The 26,868-nt window shown below is 41.6% G+C and overlaps 1 protein-coding gene across 1 annotated transcript; it reads right to left on the bottom strand.

Moving 5' to 3' along the window:
- Positions 1-11,290: 11,290 nt before the first annotated feature.
- Positions 11,291-24,658, bottom strand: ppp1r18 (protein phosphatase 1, regulatory subunit 18). Its single transcript, XM_058408764.1, has 3 exons — positions 22,196-24,658; positions 18,331-18,520; positions 11,291-12,863 (listed from the first exon to the last, which is right to left on the bottom strand). Exons 1-3 carry the CDS (start codon positions 24,641-24,643, stop codon positions 12,844-12,846), a joined length of 2,658 nt encoding a protein of 885 aa, XP_058264747.1. The 5' UTR covers positions 24,644-24,658; the 3' UTR covers positions 11,291-12,843.
- Positions 24,659-26,868: the final 2,210 nt, after the last annotated feature.

Raw genomic sequence — 26,868 nt, 5'->3', positions numbered from 1 at the left:
AGACCTTAATCCCATAGAAAATCTGTGGAGGGAGCTGAAGGGTCAGCCACAAAACCTTAATGACTTGGAGAGGATCTGCAAAGAGGAGTGGGCCCAAATTCCTTGAGATGTGAGATGTGTGCAAACCTGGTGGCCAACTACAAGAAATGTCTGACGTCTGTGATTGCCAACAAGGGTTTGCCACCAAATAGTAAGTCATGTTTTGCAAAGGGATCAAATACTTATTTCACTCAATAAAATTCAAATCAATGTATAACTTTTCTGAAATGTGTTTTTCTGGATTTTTTGTTGTTATTCTGTCTCTCACTGTTCAGATAAACCTACCATTAAAATTACAGACTGATCATTTCTTTGTCAGTGGGAAAACGTACAAAATCAGCAGGGGATCAAATAATTTTTTCCCTCACTGTACATATCAGTAACGTGGAAAACAAGGGAAAATGCGCTGACATATGTTGTCTACAAATTATGCCCTGAAATTGTAGAAACAGACATGTGACATCATGTAAATAATACCGTAGAACAAAAAATGCAAGTTCTATATGTAAAAATAAATTAAACATGCATTTTAAAAGAATAATAGAACATAACTTTGATCTGTTTATAGTCACAGAGTACATGGACACATTATTGCAGTACTTATACTTTATAAAATTAAGAGTTATCAAAAGTATTACAATGTCACACAGGGATTTCTCCTCCAATTTAATTCTCTATCTATTCATTTACATGCAAAACAATACTAACCACCACAAAACACAAAATTAAATTCAACTCTGACCTGTAATTAAACCCAAAGACCAAATATATTTGCCCACTCTCATCTAATTTCCCTAAAACCAAATATAAATACTTCTAATGACTGCTGAAAAGAAAACCAGAAAAGACAATCTGTGATGCAAACAACTCTGAATGCAACCAAAATACGTGAAACCCAAGAACAGAAACCACAAATAAATGATCAATGAACAGCTCAGTACACAACTGTTATTATTTCGCTTTGTACCATAGCATGAGCATGGTTTACATAATCTTGAATCAGGAAGTGAAATGTGCACCCCGGAAGTGTCAATATTCTGTTGAAGGCTCCCACTTGCGAGTGGGGGTGAAGTGCAGGTGATATCATTACCCCCCTCTCTAGGAACACCTCATGGTGTTCTTCCTATTCTTCTTTGTAGTCACCTTCCGGGTGCATTTGGTGGAAGTGGACCTTTAACATGGGGTCGAGGATATCGTCCGAGTTCATCCAGGATCTTTCTTCTGGGCCATATCCCTGTATGTGGAGGACCCATCAACTTCCAGAGGTGATGGATGGGCCAAATTGGTGTTTTCCATGTTAGGGTCAGTGTGGGCTGACTTGAGAAGGAAAGCATGGAAAGTGAGGAAGTCAGCAGGTTAAGTCAGCAGGTTAAGTTGTCATATAACCTTAAAGGGTCCGATGTACGTGGGACTTAATTTTCTACAGGGTAGTCATAATCTCAGGTTCCTGCTCAAGAGCCAAACTGCTTGATAGAGATGCATGAGGGCGGTTTCCCATATCTCCCTGCCCCTCTGAAACCAGTCAACAACAGCAGGCACATCTGATGGTTCACCAGACCATGAGCACATCGGTGGATAATACCCCAGCACACGTTGAAATGGTATGTGTCGGTAGATGACTTGAAGGAGTTTTGGGCATATTCCACCCATGGGAAGAAACTTACTCCACCTGTGTTCTTCATGGCTGCAGTAACTTCAGCGGTATCAGCCTAGCTCTTGGTTCTGTTGCTCCACATGGCCGTTCGACTGGGAGTAATAGCTTGAGGTGAGACTGACATTTATTACCAGGCTTTCACAGAAGACATGCTAGACACAGAAAGTAAACTGTAACCCACGATCAGATACAATAACCTCTGGGAGGACATGAGTGAATATATGGTTAAATAATGTCCCGGCTGTTTCCATGGTCATGGGGGACCAATTAAAAGTACTTAGAGAAGCAGTCGACAGCAACTAGTGCAGTGGTGTGGCTTAGGGAGTCAGGGAGGTTGGTGACACTATAGATTTATAGATAGATAGATACACTATATTGCCAAAAGTATTCGCTCACCCATCCAAATAATCAGAATCAGGTGTTCCAATCACTTCCATGGCCACAGGTGTATAAAATCAAGCACCTAGGCATGCAGACTGTTTTTACAAACATTTGTGAAAGAATGGGTCGCTCTCATGAGCTCAGTGAATTCCAGCGTGGAACTGTGATAGGATGCCACCTGTGCAACAAATCCAGTCGTGAAATTTCCTCGCTCCTAAATATTCCACAGTCAACTGTCAGCTGTATTATAAGAACGTGGAAGTGTTTGGGAACGACAGCAACTCAGCCACGAAGTGGTAGGCCACGTAAACTGATGGAGCGGGGTCAGCGGATGCTGAGGCGCATAGTGCGAAGAGGTCGCCAACTTTCTGCAGTCAATCGCTACAGACCTCCAAACTTCATGTGGCCTTCAGATTAGCTCAAGAACAGTGCGCAGAGAGCTTCATGGAATGGGTTTCCATGGCCAAGCAGCTGCATCCAAGCCATACATCACCAAGTGCAATGCAAAGCGTCGGATGCAGTGGTGTAAAGCACGCCGCCACTGGACTCTAGAGCAGTGGAGATGCGTTCTCTGGAGTGACGAATCGCGCTTCTCCATCTGGCAATCTGATGGACGAGTCTGGGTTTGGCGGTTGCCAGGAGAACGGTACTTGTCTGACTGCATTGTGCCAAGTGTAAAGTTTGGTGGAGGGGGGATTATGGTGTGGGGTTGTTTTTCAGGAGCTGGGCTTGGCCCCTTAGTTCCAGTGAAAGGAACTCTGAATGCTTCAGCATACCAAGACATTTTGGACAATTCCATGCTCCCAACTTTGTGGGAACAGTTTGGAGCTGGCCCCTTCCTCTTCCAACATGACTGTGCACCAGTGACCAAAGCAAGGTCCATAAAGACATGGATGACAGAGTCTGGTGTGGATGAACTTGAGTGGCCTGCACAGAGTCCTGACCTCAACCCGATAGAACACCTTTGGGATGAATTATAGCGGAGACTGAGAGCCAGGCCTTCTCGTCCAACATCAGTGTGTGACGTCACAAATGCGCTTCTGGAAGAATGGTCAAAAATTCCCATAAACACACTCCTAAACCTTGTGGACAGCCTTCCCAGAAGAGTTGAAGCTGTTATAGCTGCAAAGGGTGGACTGACGTCATATTGAACCCTATGGATTAGGAATGGGATGTCACTTAAGTTGATATGCGAGTCAAGGCAGTTGAGCGAATACTTTTGGCAATATAGTGTAGATAGATAGATAGATAGATACAACTTTATTGTCTTTGCAAAGTACAAGTACATAGCAATGAAATGCTGTTTAGCATCTACCAGAAGTGCAAATAGTAGAAATTGTGCAAATGAACAAGTGCAGATAAATATGTACATATGTACAGACACAGTCTCCCAGTTTAAATGTAGACTTAAGACTTATCTCTTTAGCCTGGCATACATCTAACACTTCCCATAATGTTGTGCTCCAGTACATCTAATTAAATGCACATTATCATCTAGTACTGCTAATATTATGAACAGCAGCTACACTAATGCTGTTCCATTGTTTCCCTTCATCTACCCATCCCGAGGCATACGGAGACTGTGCCGGCTCCAGTGGCATCCGGAGATGGACCAGCTCCAGCTGGGTTTTGCTTTGTGAGGTTTGAGGTATTCAAAGCAGGACAACAACCTCCTTATTGATTTACATAACACTATACACATGCTGTATCTGCATCATACAATTGTCACCCAAATGAGGATGGGTTCCCTTTTGAGTCTGGTTCCTCTCAAGGTTTCTTCCTCATACCATCTAAGGGAGTTTTTCCTTGCCACAGTCGCCTCAGTCACCTCAGGCTTGCTCACTTGGGATAACATCTAGGACTGTTTGTCTGTTTATATGTTTGTTGTTTTCTTATGTTGTTTCTCATGTAAAGCTGCTTTGAGACAATGCTCTTTGTTAAAGCGCTATACAAATAAAATTGAATTGAATTGAATTGAACAGTGTTTATACAGATAGTATAGTCACTGTACACTTCCAGGAGAGTGAACGCTGGCACGTAATGCTGATGCTGCTCTTTTGCTGCTTTGAGCTTCCTTCTGTCAATGAAATCTGTGATATCATTCGCCATTCCAAATCTTCCACCTGCCACCTAGATCCACTCCCCACCTTCCTGGTCAAAGCTTGTCTACCTGTGCTATCTAACTTAATAACAGATATCATGCAATCCTCCCTTACCTCAGGCATTGTTCTGTTACCTTTTAAAGCAGCTGTAACAACTCCTAGGCTTAAAAAACCTGGCACAGACCCCAAAAACCCTGCCAACTTCCGTCCAATCTATAACCTGCTATTTCTCTCAAAAATTCTGGAAAAAATTGTTGCCGGTCAACTCCACACTTACCTCTCTAAAAACAATCTTTTTGAAGAGTTTCAGTCAGTCACTGCACAGTACAGAAACAGCCCTAGTAAAAGTCACAAATGACTCATAAACTCATTCTACTTGATCTCAGTGCAGCTTTCGATACCATCTCACACAAAATTTTCTTAGACAGATTAAACCAAATTGGCATTTCAGACACCCCCCTTGCTTGGTTCACATCCTACCTCTCAGAACAAAGCCAATTTGTCCAGCTAAAATTTTTTAAATCTTTCTCATCTCCTGTCACCACTGGTGTCCCCCAAGGATCTGTTTTGGGCCCCATCCTCTTCCCTATTTACTTTCTTCCACTAGGGTACATCTTTAGGAAATATGGGATCATTTTTCACTGCTATGCGGACGACACCCAGCTCTACCTGTCCTCCAAATGGTCTCCTTCCCTCCTCTTCACTACAAAAATGTCTAGAAGCAATCAAAGCCTGGCTATCAATCAACTTCCTTCAACTTAACTCAGGAAAAACAGAAATCCGTTTAGTTGGTACAAAGACCAATCTAACTAAAACCACCAGTCCCTCAATAAAAATAGGCAACTCTATTATAACCCCATCTCACCAGGTTAAGAGTCTGGGTGTCGTCCTCGACAGCACTGTCATTTGAAGCTCATATTAATAACATCACCCGGTCTGCATACTTTCATCTGCACAATATTAATTGCCTTCGCCCCTTTCTCACCCCCATCACTACAGCCACACTTGTACACGCTCTTGTCACCTCATGAATAGACTATTGTAATTCCTTCTTATTTGGCTTACCTTCTAAATTCCTTCATAGACTTCAATTGGTCCAAAACACAGCTGCCTGCATCAACCACATTTCTCCTGTACTTTTTCAATTACACTGGCTCCCTGTTAAATTCCGATTCTCCTCCTCACCTTCAAAGTCCAAGATGGCGGTGCGGCAGTAGCACGCAGCGACCATTCCGGAACCAATATGGTGCTTTCTTTTTGTTTTACTTGCATGATGAAGTACTCTGCAAACTTCGCGACCTCGGCTTGCTGCGAAGTCCAGGCCTTCAGTCCTCGGCGTCGCTTGATGCCGGTGGCCGGGAGAGAGGATGTCGCAAACGGTGTTCGAGGAAGCGGAAGCGCGGTAAACGGGCGGGTGTCCGTGCTAGGCTAACAACCAACCCTAGCCGGCCGGCACTCCCTTCCATCATCTTGTCCAACGTCTGCTCACTGGATAATAAACTGGACTACATCCGACGCCAGCGAACTACACGGCGTGAGTTCAGAGACTGCTGCGTCTTTGTTTTCACGGAGACGTGGCTCAGCGACAGAGTTCCGGACACTGCCATTCAGCTAGCCGGGCTAACCGTGTTTCGTGGCGACAGGAATGCAGCTCTGTGCAGTAAGACTCGCGGTGGTGGCGTGTGTGTTTACATCAACACGGAATGGTGTAAGGACTCTGTGCTTGTGTCTAACTACTGCTCATCGGTAGTGGAGTTTGTGACTGTTAGATGCAGACCATTTTATTTACCCCGGGAATTCACCACTACTTTCATTATCGGAGTGTACATTCCCCCCAGCGCTAATGCTAAGGAGGCTCTGTGTGAGCTGTACGGAGCTATTAGCGAGCTGCAGAATGCTCACCCCGATGGACTGTTTATCATTGCCGGAGATTTCAATCATGCAAATCTCAGAACAGTGCTCCCTAAATTCCATCAGTATGTGAACTTTGCTACGAGAGGGGCGAACACGCTGGATGTTGTTTACTCAAACATTCCTGGCGCGGAGCCCCGCCCCCACCTCGGCTACTCAGACCATCTCTGTTATGTTGATTCCAGCATACAGACCACTCATCAGATGCTCTAAACCGGTTCTGAAACAGGTTAAGACCTGGCAAGCAGGAGCCATCTCTGCTCTTCAGGACTGTTTGAGTGCACTGACTGGGACATGTTCAGGGAGGCTGCAACCAACGGCGACTCTATTATACCTCCTCCTAATGACCCAGTGCTCTGTCTCACCACGCTGACGTGAGAAGAACTCTACGCAGAGTTAACCCATGGAAGTCTGCTGGACCAGACAATGTTCCTGGCAAAGTTCTCAGGGAGTGTGCAGAGCAGCTAGCAGATGTCTTCACTGACATCTTCAACATCTCGCTGAGCAGCTCCATCATCCCCACGTGCCTCAAGACAACGACCATCATCCCTGTGCCAAAGAAGTCTACGGTCTCCTGCCTCAATGACTACCGTCCCGTCGCACTCACACCAATTGTGATGAAATGCTTCGAGAGGCTCGTCATGAGGCACATCAAATCACAGCTACCACCCTCGCTGGACCCCTTGCAGTTTGTGTATCGTCCTAACCGCTCCACGGACGACGCCATCACCACAACCCTCCATCTGGCCCTCACACACCTGGACTGTAAAGACTTCTACGTTCGAATGCTGTTCATAGATTTCAGTTCAGCATTCAACACAATCATCCCTCAGCAGCTGATTGAGAAGCTGAGTCTCCTGGGCCTGAACACCTCTCTCTGCAACTGGATCCTGGATTTCCTGACTGGGAGACCTCAGTCAGTCCAGATCGGGAGCAGTATCTCCAGCACCACCACACTGAACACTGGAGCTCCTCAGGGCTGTGTGCTCAGTCCATTGCTGTTCACTCTGCTGACTCACGACCACATCGTCAAGTTTGCTGATGACATGACCGTGGTGGGTCTCATCAGCAAGAACGACGAGTCAGCATACAGAGAGGAGGTGCAACATCTAACAGCCTGGTGCAGAGCCAACAACCTCTCCCTGAACGTTGACAAGACCAAAGAGATGGTTGTTGACTTCAGGAGAGCACAGAGTGACCATTCTCCGCTGTTCATCGATGGATCCTCGGTGGAGATCGTCAAGAGCACCAAATTCCTTGGTGTCCATCTGGCGGAGAACTTCACCTGGTCACTCAACACCAGCTCCATCACCAAGAAAGCCCAGCAGCGCCTCTACTTCCTGAGGAGGCTGAGGAAAGCCCATCTCCCTTCCCCCATCCTGACTGTGTTCTACAGAGGGACCATCGAGAGCATCCTGAGCAGCTGCATCACTGCCTGGTTTGGGAACTGCACCGTCTCGGATCGCAAGACCCTTCAGCGGATAGTGAGGACAGCTGAGAAGATCATTGGAGTTTCTATCACAGACATTTACACCGCACGCTGCATCCGCAAAGCCAACAGCATTGTGGCTGACCCCACACACCCCTCACACACACTCTTACACACCCCACACACCCCTCACACACACTCTTACACACCCCACACACCCCTCACACACACTCTTACACACCCCACACACCCCTCACACACACTCTTCACCCTCCTGCCATCTGGAAAGAGGTACCGGAGCATTCGGGCCCTCACAACCAGACTGTGTAAGTTTCTTTCCTCAAGCCATCAGGCTCCTCAACACCCTGGACTGAACTGTTCTACACTCTCTCTCACACACACACACACACACATACTCACTCAGGACTGAACTGTATATTAACTCTCTGTCTCTCTCACACAGATACACACACTCTCTCTTGACTGTGTGGACACACACACACACATAATTTATATTGTTCATTACTTATTGCACTACCTCTACCTGTCATCTGCCGCTATAGTTATATTTATGTTTATTTCTATTTGCACTACCTCAATTGCTGCTGTGTATTTTTGCACAATTTTTTGCACAATTACTTTTTTTTACATCATTTCACTTTATCTTATCTTATTTCACTTACATTCCAGTACACGTTCTTTTCTTTCTTTTCGGCGCTAAGTGTCCTGTGTTCTTTTGTGTTGTCTTTCTTGTATTTATTGTCTTTTGCATTGTCTTGTCTATGCTCTGTTTGCACCTAGCTGCACACTGTGCACTTTATGTGGCTAAGACAATCTTCTGTCCTAGCTCTGTGGTGGTGTTTTTATGTTGAACTTTGTTGTTGTATGTTTATGTAGCACCAGGTCCTGGAGAAACGTTGTTTCATTTCACTATGTACTGCGTCAGCTATATGTGGTTGAAATGACAATAAAGCTTCTTGAATCTTGAATCTTGAATCTTGAAAATATTACATAACCTTGCCCCCTCATACCTCTCAGAGCTGGTCCACGTGTACACCCCTGCTCCTTCACTCGGATCCTCTTCATCTTACTCACTTGCCATTCCCTCTGTCCGCTTACGCACAATGGGTTCCAGGTCTTTCAGCTGGGCTGCACCACACCTCTGAAACTCCCTCCCACCGTCCATCCATGAAATCACCTCTCTCACATCTTTTAAATCTAATTCTTAAAACCTCTCTTTAAAACATCTCTTTAGGAAAGCCTTTTCAGATTTTTGTTAACTGTCTTTCTGTTTTAATTTAGATTTTGTATGTGTACTGCTTTGTATTTTATCTTTGATTCTACTTGATGTAAGGTGACCTTAGTTTTCATGAAAGGCGCTTCAAATAAAATGTATTGTTGTTATTATTATTATTATATAAATATAGTATATATAAATGTATATAAATAGATGGACAGATAGATAAAAAAACTAGGTGTTATCTATGAGGTGGATAATATATACATTAATTATATTACACAGTGAAAAAAAATTAAAACAGAATGTACAAAAGAATGTATAGCAGTGAAAAATATTATATTAACAGAATGTACAGGGTGGAGCAGAACTGTAAAGTGGTAAGTGTAGTAAGACATGATTGTCCTAGCCGTGTAGTGTAGAGTTTAGTAGATTTATGGTTGAAGGAAAAAAACTGGCCCTAAACCTTCTGGTTCTGGTGCGGATGGACCTGTATCTCCTCCTGGATGGAAGGAGGTTGAACAGTTTATGACTCGGGTGAAAGGAGTTTTTGATGATTTTGTGTGCTCTGTGCAGACATCTACTATGGTGAAGAGACTCAATGGCAGGTAGTTGGGTGCCGATGATGCATTGGGCGGTTTTCATAACCCTTTGCATTGATTTCTTTTCACACACTGTGGAGCTGCCATGCCACACTGTGATGGAGCTCGTCAAGATGCTCTCAATGATGCAGCGGTAAATGTTGGTCAGGATCTTGGGGGGATAGGTGGACTTTCTTTAGTCTTCTTAGGAAGTAAAGGTGCTGTTGTGCCTTCCGAACCAGAGTTGAGGTGTTCAGATGCCAGGACAGATCCTCAGAGATGTGGACACCCAGAGACACGCTCTACTTCAGACCCGTTGATGTAAATAGGGGAGTGTCTGCTGCCGTTAGATTTCCGGAAGTCCACGATGAGCTCTTTGGTCTTTAAGGCATTGAGGGTGAGGTTGTTCATGGAACACCATGCTGACAGGCTTTGGATCTCCTCCCTGTAGGCCGATTCATCATTGTTGCTGATTTGGCCAACAACTGTGGTATCATCTGCATACTTGATGAAGACACTGGAGTTATGTTGCGGAACACAGTCAAGGGTGAACAGGGAGTAGAGCAGTGGGCTCAGCACACAGCCTTGTGGGACGCCGGTGTTCAGGATTAGGGTTGAGGATAAGTGATTACCCAACCTTACAGACTGAGGTTGATTTGTTAAAAAGTCCATAATCCAGCTGCAAATGGATGTGCAGATACCCAGATCACTGAGCTTAGTGAGCTTAGTGACACTACATTGGACCATGGGTGTTGTAGCACTAGGAGTGGCTCCCGGAAGCCTGTGACGACCAAGGAAGGTGGTAAAATGGACTCAGGACTCTGGTCTTTGTTCACAAGGTCATGACGGCATCCACTTTCCTGTTCTTAGTCCCTGGGCAGTATGTAACCATGAAATTAAATCGGTTCAAGAAGAGCACCCATTGGGCTTGAGATCAATCATTTTTACACCTTTGATATAGTCTAATTCTTTTTGGTTGGTTTTGACCAGAAACAGACAGTGAGTCCCCTCCAACAAGTGTCTTCACTCCTCGAATGCCTCCTTGATGGACAACAACAACTGATTCCCCACACCATAATTTGCCTCAGCTGGAGTAAGCTTTCTTGAAAAGAATGTGCTGGTGTGCCGTCTCATTCAGAGAGCACCACCCCAATTCCACTGCATAAGGCATACCACTTTTTGCTGAACACCTGCCCGGGGTCACAATAGTTGCACAGAATCCTGATCTGTTGGGCCGAGTCAAAGCTCTAACAGAAGCAGTGTGTAATGCAATGTGATGACCAGCATATGAGCTCTTTCCACTGCCAGGAGATGTGGGGGTCATGGGCGTTAAACAACAGGAACCCCACCAAGGTATAAGTCATGAAAAGTGCCAGTTTTTCCATGTGAAAGACTCCAATTTGGAGTATAATGAGAGCAGTGACCGTGTAATGTACCCCTCCCCAATAGAATGGTCATACACAGCTGTGATTCTCAGGGGCATGGTTCATGGTATTGTGGGCAGATAGAGTTCCTTGACTAGCTGAAGGTGTCTCAAATTCACAGCTTATCCCAAGTCCATGAGGACTGAAGTCTGCTGAAGTCTTCTGAGTACCTGAACATGTTCTGGTCTCTAATTATCTGCCACACCTAGTTCAATCAGAGGCAGAGAGTGATTTAAAACCTAGAGCAATGGTGCCAGGAGAACATTCTTCACCTGAAACTTGACAAGGCAAAGAATCTAATAGTAGCACAAATCAGGAGAGGAGCTACCACCCACTTAGAATTAATGATGCCTCAGTGGTAAGAGTGGACAATTTCCAGTACCTTGGGGTTCACGTAATGCAGGACTTGGCATGGTCCTGTCACATTAACACCCTTGAATAATCCCTTATGCAAAAATATTTTATTATATTGTTAATTTTGGTAATTGAAGTTATAGTGACATATGTATACAGCAAACAACAACAAACACATTTCAACATTCTTGGCTTTACAGCAAATTTTAGTGCTAGTCCCTACACAAGTTAAACATGCAAACAGTTACAGAGGCACAAACAGCTCCTGTTACCTGCTACTGACATGTGGAAGGTATTCAGGGGAGTGAACACCAGGACAGCAGCAGGAGTAGACAACATCACAGGTCAGGTCCTGAGAACCCATGGTGACCAGCTAGTACTGATGATCACTGAGATATTCAACCTCTCCCTGGTCTGTTACAGTCTGTAATCCCCACATGCTTTAAACAGTCCACTACTGTTCTTGTCCTGAAAAAACTCCAGTCCATCGCCCCTTAGCTGGTCATACACTTCATTATCTAACACACTTGACCCATTACAAATTGCTTACTATCCCAACTGCTCTAAAGAGGATGCCATTGCTCACCTCAGGGACCTGTCCTTGTGCTAATAGATGTCCAAATTCCTGAAAGACCATAAGCAGTACAGGTGGGCAAACATGTCTCACCCTCCATCACCCTCAGCGCTGGAGCCCCTGCTGTATTCACTCTACACATATGACTGTGTGGCCACTTCCAGCTCCACTTCCATGACTGTGCTGATGACACAGCTGATCTCTAATAATTATGAGACAGGAGATTAAAAACCTGGAGACAGGTCTCAGGAGAACTATCTCCTCTCGAAGGTCAGGAAGACAAAGGAGTTGACAGTGGACTTCAGCACAAAGCAGGAGAAGAACTACCAATCACTTACAATTAACTGGACTGAAGTGGAGAAAGTGGACAGTTTCCTGTACCTAGGTGTTCACATGACACAGGACTAGTCATCAGCACCCTGGTGAAGAAGGCCCAGCAGAGTCTTTACCACCTTAGATGCTTAAAGGACTTTAAACTGCCACAATGCAGTTATTGGACCTGTTCATTACTGAGACTGCAGTGGATGGCCATGTATATTATTCATTTGGATACTGGCCATGTTGGCCACTAAATCCCTCATCAGTAATGGTTTCATTTACAGTAAACACTTAAGGTTTTGGCTGAGCATTCAGTATAAAATAATTTTAATGTTAAGTAGTTTACTAAAACTTTGAGTATTTCAAATGTTGGGACCTGAGTGAAGACTAAAGGCATCAGCCAGGCAGATCCACGCTGACCGAATCAGGGACTGCTGTATAATACTCAGAAGCAAACGGAAAGCCCACTGCTGGGAACTAGTAGTTTTTATTTACATCTTTATTTGAAGCCAGCTTCTTGGACCATAATACAAAACAAAATTAGCCAAAATTACATCAGAAATACTGCAGCATTAACGTTTACCCACAAACAAACAAATAAACAAACAAACAAACCTACCAAAGCACTATGTAAACCTGAAAAAGCTGTACTGGATTATATTAACTTATTAATGATAAATGATTACGCACAAAACTCTTTATAATTATATTCTATTTCTGATACTGTTATTTAATTTTAAAAAATGTACAGGCAGCATTCTAATCGCATCCGGTCAGCTAATAAACTGTAAAAATTCAGGTTCAAGTCCAAGTCCAGGTCCAGGTCCAGGTGATGGTGATTAACGCTTACAGGACTCATCTGCAAAAGAGTGTGAGAAGAAATAAACACACAATTTATAAGGAAAAGTATATCATGGAGAGGTTTTATATAAAAATCCAACATAAATAATTATTTAATACATCTGGACCACTAATTATTAATCATTTTAATGATAAACCCAATTTATCCTACACAAATATAATCTAGTCAGTTTATTTGCTATTACACTTTTCTGTCACTAGGGGGAGACATGAGGCAATATACATGTTCTCGTGCACAAGCAGAAACTGATAAATACTGTATAGACCATCATTAGGTGCTAGATGTCACTCCATCCTTTACGATCACCCATTTGCCTTTTATGTTATCCAAAGTGCACACACCACATCGGGTTAAACTTTTCTCCTTTTCGCTGTTTTATACACTGTGAGTTCCTTGAAACTCTTTACCTCTTGTACTTCTGCTTAGCCTTACACAAGCTGAACTGATAAGACAGATGTACTGGAGGCTGCCTTGGTGATGAAAAGTGTCAGTTCTTCTGATAGTCATGTAAAGGTGCATTAGATCTTGCAGAAAACCCTCACATTTTCCACCAACTATGAGCTAAATAATTAAATTTCTTTTGTGCTCATATTGTTTCCACTGAAGTTTATTTATTATATAAGGCAGCCAGAAATTCGTATTTAATTCTTAGTCATACCAAATAATCCATGTTTTTGTTTTGCTCTACTTTGTTCAGATGTTTATCAGTTTAGACCTTTCAGCATGCTCATGTATCTGCATAAAGACCAGGCTATTGACCTTTTTAAATGGAAGTTTTTTTTTGTTTTTTTTTTACCATAAATGGCAATTTGGTGCACTTTATTATGTAAATTAGAATAACTGTGTATGAATAGAGCTACACATAAAGTGCTTGTGACATCTCGTAATTGTAATTATCGCTAGTTTTCACCTCAGGATGTGTATGTAGTGCATACTTCATGTCAGTGCATGAAGTGGGAATAAAAACATAAAGTTAATTTGCTCTGTCAGAACACACTGAGCTCATAAAAAGCTCATTTAACTGCACAGTTACTGGTTCTGTTCTACTGTAATGGGTTTTAAACATTTGTGCAACATTTTGGACTGAATTTGCAGCAACAACACTGGAGAATCCTGAGTATCTTAGCAAAAAGCTAACCAGCAGACAACATTGAGCACTTTAGCACAAGCTTGACAGCTAATGTTAGTCTACTAGCATAACTCTAATGTGGGTGATGTTCTCAGAACAGTGATTATTGTGAGCAATCTTATAGATTTAATTGAGTCTAGTGTCCGTATATTAACCGATCTAAAGCTGCTATACTACCAGCGTCCTGCCACTGAGTCTCTTCACCACAGTAGATGTCTGTGCAGGGCACACAACATCATCAGGGACTCCTCCAACCCAGTCACAAACTGTTTAACCTTCTTCCATCCAGGAGGAGATCCAGGACCATCTACACCAGAACCAGCAGGTTCATGTCCAGTTTATTCCCCACAACCACAAACCTACTGAACTCATGCTACACCATTAGAACTCTGATGTCTGACTGATGCTTTACTGCCTTCATTGTCTCTAATCATCACCCAGGTCCACCCTCTACATCCTGTATTGTCTCTGTAGAATTCTACAATTAGAATCGTATAGAATTGTAAATTCATAGCATGCCCTAGTTTGTCTCTCTGTAGATGAGGATTAGCTGTATAAGCACTGTTGGTGCTGTTCTACAGACAGTGTACAGTAATACCTCACACATCCGCGGGGTTAAGTTCCAGGACCCATCGCGATTGACGAGGTTTCGCGGATGTTCAGTGGAGTTGCTAATAATGCTAATACTGTACTGTAAATGCTTACTTTTAGAGTTTAAACCATAAATATGACTCCAATCATGCTCCCAAAACACTTTAATTTAAAAGTTAGCTTAATACATTACCCTTAAAAAAGAAATAAATGTTTAAAGTAAAAATAGAGTACAGTATCACCTGTATAAAAACCCAGGAAAAAATCACTTATTTACGGAATAAACACACATGTTGAACTGAGCACAAGGGGGAGGGAGATGAACCGCAACATCACACATACAAAGCATCATAGCTACCAGCCAATCAGCAGCTAGGTAAAACTGTTAATACTGTGTGTTGTAATGGATGTACTGTACATAGGTGATATCGGCGATGTTCGATATCATTAAAATAACATTTATATTTTATTCATATTGATATTTTGTTGATTTTACTTATATATTACTAAATTAATAAACCAATTAAGCCAAGAAAATAACCGTATATACTTTTGCAGGATTTCGCAGGTCTGCGAAAAATTCGCAGATTCAAATTAGTTAGGTTCCACTGAAAATTTCGCGGATCAGTGAAGCCATGAACCGTGAGACACAGATCTGTGAGGTATTACTGTATATATTTATATATATATATATTTTTTACACATATTGTGCCTTATATACATCTTGCACATGTTCTTATTATCTTTTCATCTTTTCATCTTAAACACACATATTTTGAATCTATATAGCCTTGCTCACCAGCTCCTGTACATCCTGTCTGCTGTAGCTTTATTTATTTATTTGTATATACACCGATCAGGCATAACATTATGACCATTATGTGTTGGTTACTGCCAAAACAGCCCTGACCCGTTCTGCACTGTGTATTCTGACCCCTTTCTATCAGAACCAGCATTAACTTCAGCAGTTTGAGCAATAGTAGCTCGTCTGTTGGATCGGATCACACGGTCCAGCCTTCCCTCCCCACGTGCATCAATGAGCCTTGACCGCCCATGACCCTGTCTCCGGTTCACCACTGTTCCTTCCTTGGACCATTTTGATAGATACTGACCACTGCAGACCGGGAACACCCCACAAGAGCTGCAGTTTTGGAGATGCTCTGATCCAGTGGTCTAGCCATCACAATTTGGCCCTTTTGGTCAAACTCAAAGCTCAAATCCTTACGCTTGTCCATTTTTCCTGCTTCTAACATCAACTTTGAGGACAAACTGTTGACTTGCTGCCTAATATATCCCACCCACTAACAGGGGCCATGATGAGGAGATACTCAGTCTTATTCACTTCACCTGGCACTGCTCAGTGTGTTATGGCTGATCGGTGTATTTATCTGCACTAGTTCATTTGCACAATTCTACTATTTGCACTTGTGCTAGATGCTAAATAGCATTTCATTGCTGTGATCCTGTGCTATGCAATGACAATAAACTTCTATCTATCTATCTATCTATCTATCTATCTATCTATCTATCTATCTATCTATCTATCTATCTATCTATCTATCTATCGTATCTGTCTGATCTGATCTGACACCACACTGTAAACGTTAATGGAAGTGGTACCCTGGACTACCCCGTGCTGATGACTTAAAAGTGAAAGTTGAGGGTGTTTCTGGTGGATTTTACTGGTCGTTGATGGAAAATTACAACCTCACAACTAAATACAGTATTACAATGTGTGGATATATCAGTGGCCACTGGGAACACACATGTGATAAATGGCAGTTTCCTTGAGCTTAATAGAGGTTCTTATCCACCAGTGTTAATTTTGACAGCCATTTTTGATTCAGTCTTAGACTTTATCTTCAGATGAAAATGGTTATTAGTCTTAGTCACATTTTAGTCATTTTTGTCTTTCATAGTTTTAGTCTAGTTTTAGTCGATGAAAAGTCATTGCATTTTTGTCAAGTTTTAATCATTAGTTTTAGTCAAACTGCAGTCCCCAGCTTTAATTGTATTAATTTTTCATGTAGTATTTAGGCAAAAATAGTCATTATAATTTTTTCCTCTTTAGACAATTAAGCTTATGAGAAATTTGAATCATGATAACAAGCTATATTGACACCGCACTCTTAGCACTTGTGCATCTTTTTCTTAGTTGGATATCAGCTTACTGTGCTGCCCTTGCTCATTTATAAGGTAGGATCATACATTAAGGATAGGTAAAAGTGGTCTATAGTTCAAGTATCAAGTGAAACCAAAAATGTTTTCTTTAGCTGTGATGGAAAAATTATTTTATTCATATATTTACTTCATTTATTTTCTGAAACGTCAAACAAATGTGCAATAAACAGACAGATGTTCAAAAGCAACTGAACATATATTACTAACATACAACAAACTAGAGCATAAACGTGTGGCTTGTTGCTAGGAGACGCATGACGAAAACAAAATGCGTTCTAAAATCGGCTCAAAACGCGATCGAACATGATCCATATCCTCCGACTGGATGAAATCAATAGTCTGTTACCATCATACACTACTGGATTTTTATGAAATCTGTCGACTCCGATATGGGAGTGTCAACTTCTCCAGAATGGAACTAGGGAAAAATCAGGGCAAAAATCATGAAGTGTATTCCAGCATTAAGCATACGTACATGGCCAATAACCTAAACAACTTCCAAATCCATCTGTCATTTTAGAAACAGCTTGCTATCTGCATGCTATTAAGTTAGTAAAACAAATAGGCTAGGGCCTAAATAATTCTTGCTACAGAACGTGATACAGATTTCATTAGGAACAGAACTGATGCCCACCTAAAAGCCAAACTGTTGTACAATATATAATTAAGCATTTTACATTTATGAAATGCTGGCTCAGAACCATGCAGTAAGGTTACCTAATTGGTGTTAGCTAACAGAAAGCTAAAATGAAAAAACCTAAAACTTACTAGCTTAATTTACCTGTTAACACATCCAGTAACACTGACAGAAAATGTACTTAAGACTAAATAGTTGACTTAGCGTGACAGAAGCTGCGTAAATGCCTCTTAAGATTCGTTCCTCCTGTTTTATAGCCACAGAGCTTCTCTCCGTTTTCTGTGACAGTGAACAATGTTTTTTTTCAGAGGAATTATAACAGAAATGCTTCCATATATCAGTTCTTCGTTTTCTTCCTAAAGCTTCAGATGCTGAAGTCATTGCAGCTCACCAGGCCAGTTGGAGTTTATTTAACTGACCTGCTAACTGTCTGAGTTGCAAACGCCCCTTATCCAATCCAATGACAGGGACGCACATTATTAAAGATACAAAGTGATCATTTATTTTGAATGTTCGATACTCTTAAAAAAGCATTTTAGTCCAGTCTCGTGTCATTAACAAAGAAACGTCTTAAATTTTGTCATAGTTTTTATCAGATATTAGTTTCGTTTTAGTCTCGTCTTAGTCACAGAAAAAATGGTCGTTAACGAATATTTTTTGTCATCGTCTTCGTTAGCGAAATTAACACTGTTATCCACAAATATAAAACTTTGATAACTGAGATCCCAGAATTTCATTAATAAAACTGTTTTTTTCCCTCTGGACTATTCAGTGACAAATATTAACTAAAAATAGTACTTTTACTACTAATATTAATAACGAGTATCCCTGTTGCTGTGTGATTGGATTTTATCGTCTGTTAATTGAAAGCACATGAAAATGATTAGTCGTTCATCCATTAGTGTAATGAAGATTATTGTACAGACCCACTCGAAGCACTCTGTTTATTCCTCTTCCTGCTCCAATTATTTCATCCATACTACACTCTTCATCCTTTTCTTCTTGTTTCTCATCTGGTCCCCTCCAGTCTTCGTTGCTTCCCTCCTCTCCGAACACAGACGCCTCCGGTGGGTATGTACACACATGTACACCAGAGTCATCGAAACTCACCCTCACCTGAGAGACAGAGAGTCAGAGAAATAACTTTCTTTAAGTGAGACAGATGTGCATGCATTAGAGTGAGACAGATGTGAGTCTGAGTGAGACAGGTGGGCGTGGCTTTGAGTATTCATTCGTTTATTGTTCAGTGAAATTAAAAACCTCAGTGTTGTGATCTGCCCTTGTTTTGCAGTGGTGTTGTTTGTGGTGTTGCACAGAGCAGGAAATGAGGCGGTGTTAAAGAGGAAGTAGATACTGCGCTGTTGCTGATAAAGTCACATGAGCATAAAGAACAAGAAGGCAAAGAGAAAGCACAAAGAGCTCAATAATGTGATAGTCACTGCTGTTAAGTATATTGTACAGAACATAATATTCTATAAAAGAAAAATCTAAATCAAATCAGTATTTGGTGTAATGACCTTTTGGCATCAAACCAGCATCAATACTTACACTTGCACAAAGTCAGGGATTCTGTAGGATCAGAGTCAGGTGTCCGATTAACCAATTACACCAAGCAGGTGTTAATGATCATTAATTTCATGTATATGTTGAAACCCAGTTATTAGGTGAAACAGAAACCGCTGTGTAGGAGTGTAAACCTGGGTGAGGAACATCAAACTCTGTACTAAGGTCAGGTTGTGGAAGACAGTTTCATGTCACAGGTCATACACCATGGCCAGACTGACCACAGCAACAAGACATAAGGTAGTTCTACTGCAACAGCAAGATCTCTTACAGGAACAGATCTCAGAGCAGACTGGAGTTATAAGTCTGAAGATATTTAAAAGAAGCACAAAGAACCAGGTGGTGTTGAGGAGAGTAGATGCAGTGACCAAGGCAGTAGATGAAAGACACATCACGCTCACACACATCATCTTCCACATCAGAAGATGTCTAGCAGTGCCATCAATAAAGAACTGGGGAAACCAGTGGGACCAGTACACCCATCTACTGTCTGGGGAAGTCTGGCCAGAAGTGGTCTTAATGAAAGAATTGAGGCCAAAAAGCCAGACACCCAGCATGGAACATGGAGCTGGAGATTTGGTCAGGATTAATAGTGTCCTCAATGCTGAGAAATCCAGGCAGATATTTATCAATCATGCAGCACCATCAGGGAACCGTCTGATTGACCCCAAATTTATTCTACAGCAGGACAATGACCCAACACACAGCCAACACCATTAAGAGCTATTTTCAGTGTAGAGAAGAACTACTCCAAGGATTCCTGGAAGTGATGGTTTGTCCTTCACAGAGCCCTGACCTCATTATCGTCCAGTCCGTCTAGGATTACATGAAGAGACAGAAGGATTTCAAGCCTACAGAAGAACTGAGCTTAATTCTCCAAGATGTTTGGAACAACCTACCTGCTGAGTTCCTTCAAAAAATGTGTGCAAGTCTACCTAGAAGAACTGATGATGTTTCACAGGCTGGTCACACCAAATTCTGATTTGATTTGGATTTCTCTTCTCTTTATTTACTTTTACATTTTGTAAACTGATAAAAAAAATAAACTATTAACACTTCAAAATTACAATGTTCACAATGGGTGATTACCCTCAGTGTCCATTTTATTAGGAACACCTTTCCCGTGGCTCTTTCATGCAATTATTCAATCAGCCATTCAGCAGCAGCAACACATTACATCATGCAGATACAGGTCATGAACTTCAGGTAATGTTCACATGAGAGATCAGATGGTGAAAAACAAAAAAAAGGAAAAGGTACAGACTGGTTTGGGCTAACAGAAGGTAACTCAAAAACCATGCTTTATCACTGTGGTGTATTATTAACTTATTTACAAATGTATTATTATATTATGTATTTTCCTGTGTGAGGTGTTACAGTGAGTAGAGTTGGTCAGAGGAACAGATCCAAATCCAAACCTAATGTTCACAACTTCTGTAGAAAAATACATGCAGTATGTGTTGTGTGTGTGTTTTTATAAGTGAATTTGTGTATATGTGTTTGTGTGTATTTCTGTGTTTGTGTGTATTTCTGAAAGTAAGTTGGTGTATATGTGTTTGTGTGTATTTGTGTAAGTGAGTATGTGTATATGAGTTTGTGTGTATTTGTGTTTGTGTGTGTTTGTCTGTGTGTGTTTGTGTGTATTTGTGTAAGTGTGTGTTTGTCTAATTGTATTTGTGTGTATTTGTGTGTGTATGTGTGTTTGTGTGTATTTGTATAAGTGAGTGTGTGTATATAAGTTTGTGTGTATTTGTCTAAGTGTGTTTGTGTGTATGTGTTTGTGTATGTGTTTGTGTGTGTGTGTTTGTGTGTATTTGTGTGAGTGTGTGTATATGAGTTTGTGTGTGTTTGTCTAAGTGTATTTGTGTGTGAGTTAGTGTAAGTCAATGTGTACATGTGTTTGTGTTCAGTATGTGAAGTTTGTCCTGATTCTTTACCTGGTACAGTGTATTTAGTTTATTTGTCCCTCCTGACCGTGTTTCCTGTACACGATCTTCACCAGTTTCTCATTAAAGCTCAGTTGTGTTTATTTATAGCTCCTGAGCTCTGAGTGAGATAGTCAGTGGGAGAGGAGATACTAATCTACAGATGGATGGATAAAAAACTAATGCAATTCTTTAGTCCTGTTGAGTCTCATTCTATCTGCCTCGTTACAATATAAATACATATGAATAGATTTGTTATGAATTGTGTGTAGTGTGTATTTATTAATAAATAAATGTATCATTAGCAATTTCCTAAAATTATTTAAAATGTTTTACACAGTATATCGATTTTGAATGGTGTCTGCATGGAGAAATGAAAGTATAAAGAATGTTTAGAACCTTCCTGTTCACACACACACACACACACACACTTTAATAACCCCATGCATTCTGTGTATCATGTCCATTTAAGGCAAGGTCAAGTGTGATGGTGCGTTGTGTAACAGTATTTTGTCGTATTTTCGTGTTGTTTCCATGTCCCTTTAAATTTCTGACTCTATAAGAATTGTTCATGAAGGGTATAAAAGCTAATCAGTGTGGCAGTTGGGCAGTGGTACATGTTCAAAAGTATGTGGACACCTGTCCATAACAACCAAGTGTGTTTCTTCCCCAATCTACTGCCACACATTGGAAAGCACACAATTGTACAAAAATTCTTTGTAGAATTAAGAGTTAACTTCATAAGTCCAAACCCTGGTCCAGGATGACCATGTCCCTTTGCACACAGCAGCTCCATGAAGACATGGTGTGGAGGTGAAGTTTGGAGAAGTTTGGTGGCACAAGTGGTTAAGGCGCTAGGTCATTGCCTGGAAGATCAGGGTTCAAGCACTGCCAAGCTGCCACTGTTGGGCCCTTTAGCAAGGCCCCAAACCCACCCTGCTCCAGGGGTGCTGCATCTTGACTGACCCTGCGCTCTGACCCCAACCCTCCAAGGATGGGATATGGGATATGTATATGTGACAAATAAAGACAACTTAAACTTAACTTAAAAACATAAAAATGCTGCTGACCACTGTTACTTGTCTAATGGACAAATGTTTAAACGTGACCTGCTTCTTGTCCTGTCTCAATCATGGATGATGTACTTCCTGTTTATGTAAGATTGTGTTACAGATTAGATGGTTATATCACTGTGTACTGTACTAGGTTAACGCCACATGACACTCGACTTATTTCCAGTCTGGGGAACAGCATAACTCACATAACTTATTCTGTAACATGGTGATGGCGTATCTGTACTTACCATTTTTGGTGATCCTCGGTTCCTCAACAAGCAGGATCTCTCCAGTTTCTGATAACCCCCAATAACTTCAATCTCCTCTGCAGTTGGATATCGTTTTTTGCTCAGTTCTGCCGTGGTACTTGGTGCTTTAGAAGTCGTGCTGGAAGTGGAAGGCACTTTCGGAGCTGTGATAGAAGATGGAGGTGTCACTGAGGAGCCTGATTTCCTGGGAGTGATCGTAAAGGTGGTGCCTCTCTTTCCCGTGCCTCCAGAGGCACTCCGAATGGTGAAGAGAGGAGTAGCTGGAGTTTTGACAGTTGGCTCTGTTTGAATGTTTATGCTCTTTGTCATGGAAGTACTGATTTGCGGAAGTTGAGTCTGTACCCTCGTTTCTGAAGAAGGTTTCAAGATGGATGGTTGGCTTTTTTGAATCTCAATGCTTTGGTGCTGGCATGTATCATACAGGTTCTGTTTCTGCGATGCCTCTCCATCATTTTTTTTCTGGACTTCCTGTTCCTTCAGATGAAGCTGCTCCACTTCACGCTGCACCGATTGCAATGAAGATTCTGTCTGGATTTTTAGAGGCCCACCTGCAAACTGTCCTCCAGTTCGGATCTTTATCATTCCTCCACTGTGTGTTTGGACGCCTAAGTTCCTCTCGGTGATACACACACCAGTCCTGGAGCTTACGGGCTTCAGGTTGTTGTAGATCCGACTCATGGCAGGCTGAGAGTGGCCGAGAGGAGGAGATGGAGAACTAGAAGGGGATGAAGATTGAGACGGAGGGATATAGCCTTCCCCCAGCAGATCCTCATTTCGTTCTTTTTCTTTTGCTGGTGTTTGTATCAGTCCGTCATGTCGATCTATGAAACCTGAGGGTCCTCGTTCAGCTGAGAGAGAAGAAGGAACACATACAGGAAGTTCCTTTTTACTTACTTCCCTTGTGACGTCAAACTGACTGAGAGACTGCGGTGAGGCCACTTCCTGTCTGCTCTCCATCTCAGCTTTTCTTGCTTGTTCATCACCTCCTTCTGTTCCTCCTCTCTTTTTCTGCCATAGTCTCTGTTTTAGAGACTCCACTCTGGTCAAAGGTCTTCCAGTCTTCCAGCTCAACATCCTCTCCACTTCTTTTATTTCATCCCTGTCTTTCTTTGAGAAGCTCTGCTCACTGGTCCCATAAAAGACAGATCTAGGGATGTGTATTTCTCCTCTGTGATGTTCTGCCTCACTCCAGGTCATCCCTCGCTCCTCTCTGTTGCTTTGTGATTCTTTCTCATCTGAGAACTTTACCATGGACTGTGTAACTGGTGTCACTTCCTGTCCACATTTCACAATCTTCTGAGATTCATTTTGGAGTTTTCTTTGCTTTTCTCTATCATTTCTTTCCTTCTGTATCTCCTCCATCTCTTTTTCTGTTACTCCACTTATCTTGTCTTTCTTTGTCACACTTTTTTGGTTGTTCTGTTCCCTGAATCTCTTCATCTCTCCTTTAAAAATGAAGATCTCATCTATCTCATTCACTTCCTCATGCCCACTTTCTTTCTTCTCTTCTTTTCTCTTCTCCTCTTTCTCCACCTCTCCTTCAATCTCTTTTCTTCTCCGATCAGAATGACTTCTCTCCAACATTTGTCTCTCCTTACTCACTTGCTCTGAGAAACTAAATGAACGCTTTGGTACTCCCCGAAACACATTCGCACTTCCTTCTGTTCTACACTCCTCTTTTCTATCCCCCTTTTTTCTCTCCTCTTTTTTCACTTCACACCCCATTTCCATAAGAATGAAGCAATCACTGCTTTTAGACCTGCAGGGAAGTTTACAGTTCTCACCAAATTTACTGATCAGCTGGCTCACCCTTCTGAATTCTGTTTCCTCGCCCTCTCCTAATGTCGTTTTCTTTTCATTTTCATTCCCTCGCTTCCTGTCTTTCTTGCTCCTTTCTTCCTTTATAGATGGTTTGATGATCAGTACATCTGACACACAGATCTCAGTCACATTTTCTCCACCAGGCAGAATCTCCTTCAGGTCCAACCTTATACCTTGCTTCTTTCCCCCCTCAGTTTCTCTCTGTTCATCCCTCTCAACCTTTTCTTGTTGATTCTTTCTTTTCTCAATGATGATGATGTTTTCTGCTTTAATGGTACGAATACCAGAAATAAGATGGAAGCAGGCATCATCTCTCTCCCCTACATTCCTTCCTCTCTCAGCACTGCTCTCTCTTTCCTTCATGCATTTACTTATCACTCTCTCTCTTGTTCTTTCCATCTGTATTTCCCTATCTCTCCATTTACTTCTGTTGTCTTCTTTCTTATTGTACTTCTCTTTTTCCTCTCCACTTATCCACTCATAGTTGCTCTCTCTTTGTCTCTTTCCTTCATTGGCATGCTGGCCAGTCTCTCCTCTTCCTTTTGCTGTCTTTTCTCTTTCTCCTCCTCCTCTCTTCTCTTTCGCTCCAGGAGGAGTTGCTTCCATTCCGGCAGCATTGACATCGACATTACAGATGGATGGATAAAAAACTAATGCAATTCTTTAGTCCTGTTGAAAATAAGTAAAAGTAAATGAAAAGCCTGTGTAAAGTAAAGTTTCTGTGTGTTTTGTAAACTGATGTACCAAATACTAGGACTGGAACTGATTATGTTAATGTGCTCTAAACAGAAACAAGTACAGATATAAGAACTGTGTTATGCTTTATTAGCTCCCTAATCCTGTGGTCACTCGTCTCCTTACCCATAGGCTCAAGTTTTCCTCCAGTGTCTCAAGCTCAGATTAGTCCACTCTTTTACTGACTTTAAGTTTGAGGTTTTCTTTCACCTGATGATTCCACAATTGATTGAGGTGTTAGTGATTTTAAATTCTGCCAGTGTTGATCAGGGCTTTTATACACATTGAATATAGTGAATATACTGTGTGCTCTTCATTCTGTAGTGTGGTGTTCAGCGTGTGTTTAGTGTGGTGTTCAGTGTTGTGATCTATTTATGCTTTTTCACAGGACTGTGTGGGGTTCATGACATGTCTGTGGTCACTCATTTTGTTGTAGTTTTCATTGAGGATTAGTGTAACCAAGTGTCTGTCATGAATTCATGCCATACAGGAACATGTTGAAACATCAATCAGTCAATCACTGATTTGGAAAAAAATAGCTAGCTTGAATGGTTCTTCTAGCCTAGAAAATCAGTCTATCATCTTTAATGAAATCAGAGGAATCAAGGCATGAGTAGAAAGGAGCCTTCTAGATCAAGGACATACATATGTGCAAATCTTTTTTTAAGCAGTGATAAAACACATATACAGAATTACTGATATTATTTAAATAGACAGTGGGAAAAATAAATCCTTGGATGATCATCAATAAGTTGGAACCTTTTAGGCTAAAACATCAATATTTAAATGTGTGATATTGAATCAAACATTGAGTGAATTCAGTAAAATTATCAAGCGAGAGAAAAAATCTTGTTTCTTACAAGGAAGAAGTAGGGCAAGGAAATGAGGAGGGATAATTAAAGAAAAGTTCTCGAACTCTACTTAAGATAACATGTGATGAGAAACAGACACCGTGAGAATGCATATTTTCATCATACCTCTTAATTAAATGTTGATGGAACATCAGGATCTCATCCTTCCTCTACTGGTGCTTAAACAGGAACTCCTCACCTCTGCGTTATCCAAATTCTGCCCTACCATTCACTGATGATGATGATGATGACGAGTGTGTGTAGCAAGAGATAGCGTGTTTAGACCTCAGTCTGCTCACATTAATCCTTTAATCCCATTCAAACCCATCAGCAGATTTAACAGCCTGCATCACACCACTGCTCCTGAGCAGAGACTTTTAACTCACACTCACCTTTCTGTCCCTCTGTCCTTAGACATAGATCTTAGAAATACATTATTTGTGTGTTGTCTATGTCTATGTTACTTCATCTTCTCTTTGTCACTTTGGTTTACTTCATCTCTCTCTCTAACTCAGTATTTCTTGAGAAACTAGGTTTTAGAGATACAAGATACTAAACCCTGAATCCAATATCTCTGAACCCATATCTTTACACATGCTTAAACTCTGGATACATTTTCAGCAAAATAAACTCATCAGAAGCTTTCAAGCTCACACACTCTCAGTAGTTTTCAGTCATGAGATCTGTTCCAGAACATATTCAGTTGCAGAGTCTGTGTGAGCAGAACAGCAATGTTAGTCTGGGTTCCATGAACAAATTTGATGTAAAGGTCATGGACATGGTGAATTCACTACTGACTGGTCATTAGAAATATGGGGTGATGGTAGCTTGAGCAAGGCCCCAAACCCAGCCTGCTCTAGGGGAACTCTATCAAGGCTGACCCTGCACTCTGACCCCAACCCCCAAGGATGGGATATGTGACTAAAGAATTTCACTGTACAGTAATGCATATGTGACAAATACAACAAAGACAACTTAACTTAAATACTGTGAAATATAATTCCCTCCACCATGGACAACACCTTTATGATTCTTTATTAAGGTACGGTCTTTCACCTGTCATTTCTCTTTGTAAGGCTCCTGAAGGTGGTCTTGTCTTCACACACCCTCTCAGATGTCATCTCTGAAACCTCCACATGAAATCTAGAATCATTTTCTCCAAACATGTGTCCACTAAAGCCATGCAATACATTTTGTAGTTCTGTATGTCAGAGGATAAACTGTCTTTATATCTCAGCATCCCGT

This window comes from Hemibagrus wyckioides, linkage group LG14 (genome assembly GCF_019097595.1).
Source record: "Hemibagrus wyckioides isolate EC202008001 linkage group LG14, SWU_Hwy_1.0, whole genome shotgun sequence".
NCBI lineage: Eukaryota > Metazoa > Chordata > Actinopteri > Siluriformes > Bagridae > Hemibagrus > Hemibagrus wyckioides.
Note: the sequence above shows the minus strand (reverse complement) of the source record. Positions and strands in the feature narration are given on the sequence as shown.